Source organism: Entelurus aequoreus, linkage group LG08, assembly GCF_033978785.1.
Source record: "Entelurus aequoreus isolate RoL-2023_Sb linkage group LG08, RoL_Eaeq_v1.1, whole genome shotgun sequence".
NCBI lineage: Eukaryota > Metazoa > Chordata > Actinopteri > Syngnathiformes > Syngnathidae > Entelurus > Entelurus aequoreus.
The window spans coordinates 59165366-59178483 of NC_084738.1; the positions used below are offsets into that span (position 1 = coordinate 59165366).

Consider the following 13118-nt stretch of genomic DNA (forward strand, 5'->3'; position numbering starts at 1 on the left):
ATATTTGCTCTTCTTCCTTTTCTCCATGCTCAGTGTGGTACACATAACACAAAGGTTGAGTCAACTTTTCTCCATTTTAACTGGCTGCAAGTGTGATTTCTATATTGCCAGCACCTGTTACTTGCTACAGGTGAGTTTGATTACAAATTAACGGAGAATCACATGCTTAGAATACAACTATTTCTAAGTTACAAGTTTGAAAAGGTGCCAATATTATAGTCCAGTACATTTTTTTTAAATCGATTTTTTATTTTTTTATCAATTACAAATCTTTAATGAATAAGTGAAGTGAAGTGAATTATTTTTATATAGCGCTTTTCTCTAGTGACTCAATATCTATGTTAAATTTAAACCAGTGTGGGTGGCACTGGGAGCAGGCGGGTAAAGTGTCTTGCCCAAGGACACAACGGCAGTGACTAGGATGGCAGAAGCGGCGATCGAACCTGGAACCCTCACGTTGCTGGCACGGCCACTCTACCAACCGAGCTATACCGCCCCAATAATAAGCACGCAATTAATTTGAAAATCTATTTTTTTTTGACACTCCCAGTTTTAAGAACTCCGAAGCAAGATAAAAATACATCTAATATCACAACAATACTTAAATGGGAAATATTAAACGTTAAAAGTACATCAATCAAACCTTTAACAAAGTTATCACTGCAAACTCGCACGTTCTTCGACTCTGCTCCCTTTGGACTGGAGTGCGTGCTACTTTTCTCGACGTCATTCGTAAAATGTTGCACTCTTTCGCCCTTCTTAGAAACGTTTATCATTTCCGCGATTTGAACGGGTCGCACAGCCTAAAACAACGCAAGCATAGGGGATTTCTCTTCGACAAAGGCTAAATGGCGCCTAGTAACCATTGAGACCAGACGGTGGCTTGACCGCCACGCATATTTCATGAGCCGGACGTGACGCCATGCAAATCCAAGCAATAATACTGCTTTTCACTTATTAGTATTGCAGTACTTTGTTAGTACCGGTCTGATATATTGTACAACGCTAATATCTACTTCACTATACTTATTTCACTACACTATGCTGGAACACAGGTGTCAGTGTCCACAGTCAAGCGTGTTTTGCATCGCCATGGACTGAGAGAATACCATGCAAGAAGGAAGCCCTTGCTCCAGAAGTGACACCTCAAGGCAGTGTTTTTCAACCACTGCGCCGCGGCACACAAGTGTGCCGTGAGGTACAGTCTGGTGTGCCGTGGGAGATTATGTAATTTCACCTATTTGGGTTTTGCAAAGCCAGTAATTATAGTCTGCAAACGATGTGTTGTTGTTGAGTGTCGGTGCGGTCTAGAGCTCGGCAGAGTAACCGTGTAATACCCTTCCATATCAGTAGGTGGCAGCTGGTAGCTAATTGCTTTGTAGATGTCGGAAACAGCGGGAGGCAGCGTGCAGGTCAAACTGTATCTAATGCTTAAACCAAAAATAAACAAAAGGTGAGTGCCCCTAAGAAATGGCATTGAAGTTTAGGAAGGCTATGCAGAACGAAACTAAGACTGAACTGGCTACAAAGTAAACAAAAACAGAATGCTGGACGACAGCAAAGACTTACTGTGCAGCAAAGACGGCGTCCACAATGTACATCCGAACATGACAATCAACAATGTCCCCACAAAGAAGGATAAAAACAACTGAAATATTCTCGATTACTAAAAAAAGTAGATGCAGGAAATATTGCTCAAAGGAAGACATGAAACTGCTACAGGAAAATACCAAAAAAAGAGAAAAAGCCACCAAAATAGGAGCGCAAGACAAGAACTAAAACACTAGACACAGGAAAACAGCAAAAAACTCCAAATAAGTCAGGGCGTGATGTGACAGGTGGTGACAGTACACTTACTTTGAGACAAGAGCTATATTGATGCATGCTTGGTTATGGTTTAAAGTCATATCCAACAATTGCGACAACGACTTTTTAATATCAACTGATGATTTAATGATTTCTGCTGGTGGTGTGCCACCGGATTTATTTCAATGCAAATAATGTGCCTTGGCACAAAAAAGGTTGAAAAACACTGCCTTAAGGCTCGTCTAAAATTTGTTGCTGATCACATCGACAAAGATAAAACCTTCTGGAGGAAAGTTCTGTGGTCAGATCAAACAAAAATTGAGCTGTTTGACCACAATAACCAGCAATATGTTTGGAGGAGAAAGGGTGAGGCCTTTAATCCCAAGAACACCAAACCTACCGTCAAGCATGGTGGTGGTAGTATTATGCTCTGGGCCTGTTTTGCTGCCAATAAAACTGGTGCCTTACAGAGAGTAAATGGGACAATGAAAAAGGAGGATTACCTCCGAATTCTTCAGGACAACCTAAAATCATCAGCCCGGAGATTGGGTCTTGGGCGCAGTTGGGTGTTCCAACAGGACAATGACCCCAAACACACATCAAAAGTGGTAAAGGAATGGCTAAATCAGGCTAGAATGAAGATTTTAGAATGGCCTTCCCAAAGTCCTGACTTAAATGTGTGGACAATGCTGAAGAAACAAGTCCATGTCAGAAAACCAACAAATTCAGCTGAACTGCACCAATGTTGTCAAGAGGAGTGGTCAAAAATTCAACCAGAAGCTTGTGGATGGCTACCAAAAGTGCCTTATTGCAGTGAAACTTGCCAAGGGACATGTAACCAAATATTAACATTACTGTATGTATAGTATACTTTTGACCCAGCAGATTTGCTCACATTTTCAGTAGACCCATAATAAATTAATAAAAGAACCAAACTTCATGAATGTTTTTTGTGACCAACAAGTATGTGCTCCAATCACTCTATCAAAGTGGTTCTTAACCTTGTTGGAGGTACCGAACCCCACCAGTTTCATATGCGCATTCACCGAACCCTTCTTTAGTGAAAAATAAAATGATGTTTTTTTTTCGAATTCAAGACAAAGTTATATGTTTTTGGTAACACTTTAGTATGGGGAATATATTCTAAGTAACAAAGACTTAATATAGAGTTATTTGGTTAGGGCCAGGGTTAGAGGGTTAGGGAGTATAATGAGGCCATGCCGAATAAGACATTAATAAGTACTTAATAATGACTAGTTAAGAGCCAATATGTTACTAATTTGCATGTTAATAAGCAACTAATTAATGGTGAATATGTTCCCCATACTAAAGTGTTACCATGTTTTTTTACTGGTAACCAGGAGAAATAAGAGTTGTAGAAATTATTGGATACTGAAGACAGCCATGACATTACGTTCTTTAAAAGTGTATGTAAACTTTTGACCATAGCTGTATATTGAATCTGCTGATGTAGTTTTTTTATTTTTTAATGCCGACACCAAATATTGGCGCCATTAATTGGTCGATCTCTAACACACATAGAGGTACAGGTCAACCACTTTGCTAACAATACGTCTTCATAACATACTTTCTTTTTTTTAAAAGAATATGCTGACAAAAGAGTTGAGCAGGACGGGTTTGGCAGAGCGGAACAAGGGGTGGAGAACAGAGTGTCTCTGTGTCTCTAATGAGGCCACTCGGGGAGGCCCGGTGTTCAATCTCTGTCATGGCCCCGGTTTAACAACTCATGTGAGTCACAGCAGGGAGGAACACGCTTAGTTTGGAGGATCTGTCGATTGTGGAAAAGCTCTGAAGTCTCACAAGACAGTGCAGTTTGTCCACACGGACCTGTTGGGTTTATTGCGTGTCGACAGGAAGAGTTGGCATAAACATAATTAGGTCACTTCCGTGGAAACACAACAATATTTATGCTTGGGCAGTAACATCTTCCTGTGATGAACAAGGTTACGGTTAACGTTACAAATGGGTCTTATATCACTTCCAAAACCAACCCCAGCATCCAGGCTACTGACGTGAGCTTGTTTCACCGAAGGGGTGTGTGTGCATGTCTGCATTGATTGTGATTTGCTGTTATGTAAACAAAACAATCATCCGCCTTGGAATTTTGCCCATCATTCACACAGAACACACGTTTTTTCTCTTTTAGCAAGAGGCGCCGAACCACACAAGTAATGTGGAGTAGGGCTGGGCGATATGGTTAAAAAAATTATCACAATTAGTTACAGATGTCCGATATTATCGGCCGATAAATGCTTTAAAATGTGATATCGGAAATTATCGGTATCGGTTTCAAAAAGTAAAATGTATGACTTTTTAAAACGCCGGTGTACGAAGTGGTACACGGACGTAGGGAGAAGTACAGGGCGCCAATAAACCTTAAAGGCACTGCCTTTGCGTGCCGGCCCAGTCCCATAATATCTACGGCTTTTCACACACACAAGTGAATTCAAAGCATACTTGGTCAACAGCCATACAGGTCACACTGAGGGTGGACGTATAAACAACTTTAACACTGTTACAAATATGCGCCACACTGTGAACCCACACCAAACAAGAATGACAAACACATTTCGGGAGAACATCCGCACTGTAACACAACAGAACAAATACCCAGAACCCCTTGCAGCACTAACTCTTCCGGGACGCTTCCAAAAGTTATTTTGTTTTTTGCCTGTCTTCACAAATATTCTGCAGTAAACAAAGTATCATACTAAAATACTTTTATTTCAAGTTAACATTTACTAAACAACACTTTCAAGTGGTAGATCATTATTTATGTTCTTTAATTACTTGTATACATCAGTGCTTCTCACCAGTGCTTTGGGAAACAACAAGCGGTGACTCAGTTTGTGGAGTTTTTAAAACTCAAATACTATAGTTTATATTTAATAAAAGCACATTAAAGTGCAGTTTTAATTTGAGGTACTGTAAAATTATGTGTACCAACACATAAAACATGTTTAATGATTATTTCAGGAATAAAATGTTTTCATCCACAAACTCAAAAATTATTTGAACACAAAGTGAATGGAGCGAAATTACTGCCAAAACCCCATAACAAGCTCAAATAAATGTTTCACAAACTCAAAAAAATGTTTCACAAACTCAAAAATGTTTCACAAACTCAAAAATGTTTCACAAACTCCCCAAAATATTTTTGCATTTGTGAAATATTTGTTTGCGTTTGTGAAACATTTTTGAGTTTATGAAAATTTTTTGAGTTTGTTAAACATTTATGAGTTAATGAAACATTGTTGGGAGTTTGTGAAACATTTTTGAGTTTGTGAAACTTTTTATTTTATTATTTGTTAAACACTTCTTGAGTTTGTGGTGTTTTTAAATGGAGTGAAATTACTGCCAAAACTCCCCACTGACTCCAAAAAATGTTTCAGAAACTCCAAAAAATGTTTCAGAAACTCAAAAATGTTTCACAAACGCAAACAAATGCTTCATAAATGCAAAAATATTTTTTTGAGTTTGTGAAACATTTTTTTGAGTTTGTGAAACATTTTTGAGTTTGTGAAACATTTTTTTGAGTTTGTGAAATATTTTTTTGATTTTGTAAAAAACATTTATTTTGTAACATTTATGAGTTCATGAAACATTTTTTTGAGTTTTTGAAACTCTACATATTTTACTAGAATACCCTTATGTGCATTACATATATCAAAATCAAGTACCTACTGTACTGTTTACTTGTTGAAATACCCTTCACAAAGCTAAAATCTACCCAAACGACACCTTTGCTGCTTCCAAAAATTGATTTCAAGTAATATTTTGATACTGACACATTTCATTTCTGCATATATTACTAGAATACCCTTATGAGCATAATGTATATCAAAATCAAGTACCTACTGTACTGTTTACTTGTTGAAATACCCTTTACAAAGCTAAAATCTACCCAAACGGCCACTTTGCTGCGGCCAAAAATGTATTGATTGATTGAAACATTTCTTTAAAAAAAATATTATACATACTGGAAATGTAAACGATAGCAAGAATATACCTACACATTTCTGAAAATTTCACTAGCAAACACTTTGTTTAAAAGGTCTTCACTGTAACATTTTAAATAACTAAAAACACTGATAAAAACTGTAAAACTGTCACTGAATGTCTTAGTGTGATGTCATTCTGTGACAGACAAATGGTACACAGCTCCAGTATGTGCTGAGGGAAAACATTTTCATATTTGTGATGAGATGTGTCAATATCAAAATATTACTTGAAATACATTTTTGGAAGCAGCAAAGGTGTCTTTTGGGTATATTTTAGCTTTGTAAAGGGTATTTCAACAAGTAAACAGTACAGTAGGTACTTGATGTTGATATATGTAATGCCCATAAGGCTATGCCAGTACATTATGCAGAGACAAGATGTGTCAGTGTCAAAGTGTTATCTGGTATCAATTTTTGTCAGCAGCAAAGCGGATGTTTGGGTAGATCTTAGCTTTGTAAAGGGTGTTTCAACAAGTAAACAGTACAGTAGGTACTTGATTTTGATATATGCTCATAAGGGTATTCTAGTAAAATATGCAGAGATGAGATGTGTCAAAATCAAAATATTACTTGAAATCAATTTTTGGAAGAAGCAAAGGGGTTTTTGGGTATATTTTAGCTTTGTAAAGGGTATTTCAACAAGTAAACAGTACAGTAGGTACTTGATTTTGATATATGTAATGCTTATAAGGGTATTATAGTAAAATATGCAGAGATGAGATGTGTCGGTATCAAAATATTATCTGGAATCAATTTTTCGCAGCAGCAAACTGGTCGTTTGGGTAGATTTTTGCTCTAAAAAAGATATTTCAACAAGTAAACAGTACAGTAGGTACTTGATTTTGATATATGCAATGCTCATAAGAGTATTCTAGTACATTATGCATAGATGAGATGTGTCAGTATCAAAAGATTACTTGAAATACATTTTGGAAGCAGCAAAGTGGATGTTTGGGTAGATTTTAGCTTTGTAAAGGGTATTTCAACAATTAAACAGTACAGTAGGTACTTGATTTTGATATATGCTCACAAGGGTATTCTAGTAAAATATGCAGCGATGAGATGTGTCAAGATCAAAATATTACTTGAAATCAATTTTTGGAAGCAGCAAAGTGGATGTTTGGGTAGATCTTAGCTTTGTAAAGGGTATTTCAACAAGTAAACAGTACAGTAAGTACTTGATTTTGATATATGCTCATAAGGGTATTCTAGTAAAATATGCAGAGATGAGATGTGTCAGTATCAAAATATTACTTGAAATACATTTTGGAAGCAGCAAAGTGGATGTTTGGGTAGATCTTAGCTTTGTAAAGGATATTTCAACAAGTAAACAGTACAGTAGGTACTTGATTTTGATATATGCTCATAAGGGTATTCTAGTAAAATATGCAGCGATGAGATGTGTCAAGATCAAAATATTACTTGAAATCATTTTTTGGAAGCAGCAAAGGGTTTTTTGGGTATATTTTAGCTTTGTAAAGGGTATTTCAACAAGTAAACAGTACAGTAGGTACTTGATTTTGATATATGCTCATAAGGGTATTCTAGTAAAATATGCAGAGATGAGATGTGTAAGATCAAAATATTACTTTAAATACATTTTTGGCAGCAGCAAAGGGGTTGTTTGGGTAGATTTTAGCTTTGTAAAGGGTATTTCAACAACTATGCAGTACAGTAGGTACTTGGTTTTGATATATGTAATGCCCATAGGGCTATTCTAGTACATCATGCAGATATAAGATCTGCCAGTGTCAAAATAGTATCTGGAATCAATTTTGGGCAGCAGCAAAGTGGATGTTTAGGTAGATTTTAGCTTTGTAAAGGGTATTTCAACAAGTAAACACTACAGTAGGTACTTAATTTTGATATACGTTAAGCCCATAAGGGTATTTTATTAAAATATGCAGATGAGATGTGTCAAGATCAAAATATTACTTGAAATCAATTTTTGAAAGCAGCAAAGGGGTTGTTTGGGTAGATTTTAGCTTTGTAAAGGGTATTTCAACAAGTAAACAGTATAGTAGGTACTTGATTTTGATATATGTAATGCTTATAAGGGTATTCTATAGTAAAATATGCAGAAATTAAATGTGTCAATATCAAGACAATCACATTTTGGCACAACACCGGTACCAAAATCGTGGTATTGGGACAACATTAATTTGGAGCGTTTGGATTTATCACCTAAATACACTATATTGCCAAAAGTATTTGGCCACCTGCCTTGACTCACATATGAACTTGAAGTGCCATCCCATGGAATTGTCCAAAATGTTTTGGTATCCTGGAGCATTCATAGTTCCTTTCACTGGAACTAAGGGGCCAAGCCCAACTCTTGAAAAAACAACCCCACACCATAATTCCTCCTCCACCAAATTTCACATTCGGCACAATGCAGTCCGAAATGTAGCGTTCTCCTGGCAACTTCCAAATCCAGACTGGTCCATCAGATTGCCAGATGGAAAAGCGGGATTCATCACTCCAGAGAAGGCGTCTCCACTGCTCTAGAGTCCAGTGGCGACGTGCTTTACACCACAGCATCCAACGCTTTGCATTGGACTTGGTGATGTATGGCTTAGATGCAGCTGCTCGGCCCTGGAAACCCATTCCATGAAGCTCTCTGCGTACTGTACGTGGGCTAATTGGAAGGTCACATGAAGTTTGGAGCTCTGTAGCAACTGACTTTGCAGAAAGTATTTGCACTGTGCGCTTCAGCATCCGTTGACCCCTCTCTGTCAGTTAACGTGGCCTACCACTTGGTGGCTGAGTTGCTGTTGTTCCCAAACTCTTCACTTCTCTTATAATAAAGTTGACTTTGGAATATTTAGGAGCGAGGAAATTTCACATCTGGATTTGTTGCCCAGGTGGCATCCTATGACAGTTCCATGCTGGAAATCACTGAGAGCGGCCCATTCTTTCACACGTTTGTAGAAACAGTCTCCATGCCTGAGTGCTTGATTTTATACACCAGGCCAAGTGATTAGGGCACCCGATTCCCATCATTTGGATTGGTGGCCAAATACTTTTGACAATATAGTGTATGTATCCTTCATATGTCCTTTAATACACTTTTCATTATTTACACATTTCCACGTGAGCTCATATAAAGTGTATTCCTCACACAACAACTAAGTAGGTCGTGAGTAGGGATGATACTCGAAACCGATTTTCCCGGTTGTTCGATAAGAAAAGAACCGAGTCCTCTGACTCGAATCCCTTTTTGAGAACCGGTACCCGTTATCGAGACCACTATAGTAAAGAAAAAGAGTTGGTTCTTTATTCGAATACCTGGGAACGAATCCCGTCCCGACCAGAAATGCTCTGTGGGACATCACAAGAAATGACGTCACGTAGCTCAGTCATTAGGCGCAGATAGGGAAAGCAGGAAAAACAATGGACCGGAAAAAGCGCTCCAAGGTGTAATAAAGTTCAAAACAAAAGGTATAATCCAATGAATAACTTTACTGAGAGATTTGAGCAGGGTACAAACACATGACGAACACTTTTACGACCAACCGGAAACATAGCAACCAGGCTAGCAACGTACCTCCTTTACGGCAGTTGTCGCAACGTTCTTAAAGCAACCGCAGCACATACATATATGACATCTCCCTTTTTGAACTTTTGTTTTTCTTTCCTTGTAAACAAAACAAAATAACACTGTATATGTGTTGTCTGTCTAATTATAAATAATGCAGACGAGGCGTGTTGGCTGAGTTCTTGACGTTTACTTTCACAGCGTGCTCATAACTTCATTCTCAGCTGCCGGGTGACGACATGCAACAACACTTTTCAGGGCTACAGCGCATGCTCGTCACTCCTGTTGCATGCTGGGTAGTGTAGTTGTTATATTCCCTAGCTCATAACATCACATCTTTCCCCCTATAAAGAAATAATGTTAACTCAATAAAGTGTTGTTGTTTTTTTACCTTTAACTTTTCATTTTTTAGCATTGTAACCACATTTGCAAACAACTTTTCTCTTCATAGAATTTTCTTTCAATAAAGAAATAAAGTGCAAAAATGTCAAAGCATCATAACAAACAGTTATGTCAAATAGCAGCAGAAGTGCACTTTTTGGAGAGCTGTATTATTTTCAGTTTTGTGCCCAAAGGACTGATTTTATTTAACACTATATTATTATTTATACACCTATAGTGATCACAGAGACAGGTTGTTTTTGTGTTACTGTATATATTTGTTTTTCGGGGAAAAAATCCCACTTAATATACTTTGGGTAACAACAGTCAATATTTATTTTTTTTATTTTATTTTTTTAAGGGGGTAACAGTCAATATTTATTTATTAGATTTTATTTTTTTCTTATATAATAAAAGTGAGCTTTTGTTAAACCAAATATTGTGTGTTTTTTTTTCATTCACAACAACCTATCTAGACTCGATAAGAGAATCGATAAGGAATTGGTTCGATAAGAGGATTCGATAATAGGATTCGATAATAGGCTCGAACTCGATAATTTCTTATCAAACATCATCCCTCGTCGTGAGTTCACACCAAAGACTATAAAAATGGGACCCACTACCTCCCTGCTTGGCACTCAGCATCAAGGGTTGGAATTGGGGGTTAAATCACCAAAATGACTCCCGAGCGCGGCCACCGCTGCTGCTCACTGCTCCCCTCACCTCCCTTTGGGGGTGGAACAAGGGGGTGGGCAATTTCACCACACTTAGTGTGCGTGTGTGTGACTATCAGTGGTACTTAAAAAAAACAAAAAAAGTCCACACTGTGAAAAAAAGGACATTTAAAGACCCTATAACTGCAACATTGTACACACCAGCAACTATCCGAGACACGTCGCCAATACTTCGGTACAACGTGAAGGCTGCGTAGATGTTATAGGTACGAGTCTCCGACATGCCGTGGCGGCTGCTACATGACGGTTACTAAACCTGGAGGCCACAAATGTATGGATTTGCAACAGAAACAAAGTAAGACGTAAACGTCACATCAGCATACACTCCGGGAAGTAGTCTTAGCCCGTCACATGCTATCGCTAACACGGCTATGCTGTAGTGTAGTATGGAAAGCGATGGCCACAATAATAAAGACTCAACACAATAATTATAATTCAGAACTTACAAAAGAAAGCTCATGTTTCTTCAGGCAGGTGGAAAATGTTCTTCTTCCTCAGCAAACAGTGAGCAGACAAGAAGAAGGTAGAGGAGGAGGAAGAGGGATTGTTTGTCCAAGTCTCACAAGTCCCTGTCGTCACTTCTCGCCCTTTCTCGCGGTTCTCTCGGGGCGAACGATCCCCCCCAAATAACGCGACGAATAAAAAAACTAAAAATAAAGACGTTGTACGCTCGCACAAAGGAAGACAAGTGAAACGTGTTGGTTTGACAAACAGCTGCTGGTCGTCTAATGTCTGCTCCACTGTTGACGCCGAGGGATTGACTTCTTCACGGGACGTCCAAAGCCGGACTGCTGGCATCGCTCCCCTGTGCTGCCACCTACTGGACGACAGTGCAAACCAGGGGTGTCCAAACTTTTTCCATTTAGGGCCGCACACTGAAAAAAACATTTTTGATTAGGGATGTCCGATAATGGCTTTTTGCCAATATCCAATATTCCGATATTGTCCAACTCTTTAATTACCGATACCAATATCAACCGATACTGATATATACAGTCGTGGAATTAACACATTATTATGTGTTCACCAGGTATGGTGAAGATAAGGTCCTTTTTTTTAAAATTAATAAAATAAAATAAGATAAATAAATTCAAAACATTTTCTTGAAAAAAAAAAAGTAAAACAATATAAAAACAGTTACATAGAAACTAGTAATTAATGAAAATGAGTAAAATTAACTGTTAAAAGTTAGTACTATAGTGGACCAGCAGCACGCACAATCATGTGTGCGTACGGACTGTATCCCTTGCAGACTGTATTGATATATATTGATATATAATGTAGGAACCAGAATATTAATAACAGAAAAAAACAACTAGAGATGTCCGGCCTATAATCGGCGATAAATGCTTTAAAATGTAATATCGGAAATTATCGGTATCGTTTTTTTTATTATCGGTATCAGGTTGTTTTTTTTTTTTTGTTTTTTTTTAAATTAAATTAACATAAAAAACACAAGATACACTTACAATTAGTACACCAACCCAAAAAACCTCCCTCCCCCATTTACACTCATTCACACAAAAGGGTTGTTTCTTTCTGTTATTAATATTCTGGTTCCTACATTATACATCAATATATATCAATATATGCAAGGGATACAGTCCGTAAGCACACATGATTGTGCGTGCTGCTGGTCCACTAATAGTACTAATCTTTAACAGTTAATTTTACTCATTTTCATTAATTACTAGTTTCTATGTAACTGTTTTTATATTGTTTTACTTTCTTTTTTATTCAAGAAAATGTTTTTAATTTATCTATCTTATTTTAGTTTATTTTTTATTTTTTAAAAAGGACCTTATCTTCACCATACCTGGTTGTCCAAATTAGGCATAATGTGTTAATTCCACGACTGTATATATTGTTATCGGTTGATATCGGTATCGGTTGATATTGGTATCGTAATTAAGGGTTTGGTCGATATCGGAATATTGGATATCGGCAAAAAGCCATTATCGGACATCCCTAGAAACAACCCTTCTGTGTGAATGAGTGTGAATGAGTGTAAATGGGGGAGGGAGGTTTTTTGGGTTGGTGCACTAATTGTAAGTGTATCTTGTGTTTTTTATGTTGATTTAATAAAAAAATTAAAAAATTAAAAAAAAAAAATAAAACGATACCGATAATAAAAAACCTGATACCGATAATTTACGATATTACATTTTAAAGCATTTATGGGCCGATAATATCGGTAGGCCGATATTATCGGACATCTCTATTTTTGATATTTTTCTTTTTCAAAACCGATACAATAAGTAGATTTTTTTTTTTCAACCTTTAGGGCCACTATGTATTGAAATTACTGCACAAACTCCACAAACATACACATTTTTTTTTACTAATGCCCAACAATTCTCAAAATAAAAACAAAATACATCCATCCATTTGCTACCGCTTGTCCCTTTTGGGATGGCGGGGGGTGCTGGAGCCTATCTCAGCTGCATTTGGGTGGAAGGCGGGGTACACCCTAGACAAGTCGCCACCTCATCACAGGGCCAACACAGATAGACAGACAACATTCACACTCACATTCACACACTAGGGACCACTTAGTGTTGCCAATCAACCTATCCCCAGGTGCATGTCTTTGGAGGTGGGAGGAAGCCGGAGTACTCGGAGAGAACCCACGCAGTC

At 37.6% G+C, this 13118-nt stretch overlaps 1 protein-coding gene across 2 annotated transcripts in view; it reads right to left on the reverse strand.

Moving 5' to 3' along the window:
• LOC133656106 (MOB kinase activator 1B) overlaps positions 1-11277 on the reverse strand; it is a 47168-nt gene extending 35891 nt beyond the window's left edge. The window contains exon 1 of one of the 2 annotated variants that reach the window (XM_062056935.1): positions 10928-11275. In XM_062056935.1, the coding sequence (XP_061912919.1) occupies positions 10928-10941 (14 nt within the window). In that variant the 5' untranslated portion in view covers positions 10942-11275. Of the gene's footprint in view, positions 1-10927 lie in introns of both variants that reach the window. The other variant, XM_062056936.1, reaches the window with a different exon arrangement.
• Positions 11278-13118: the final 1841 nt, after the last annotated feature.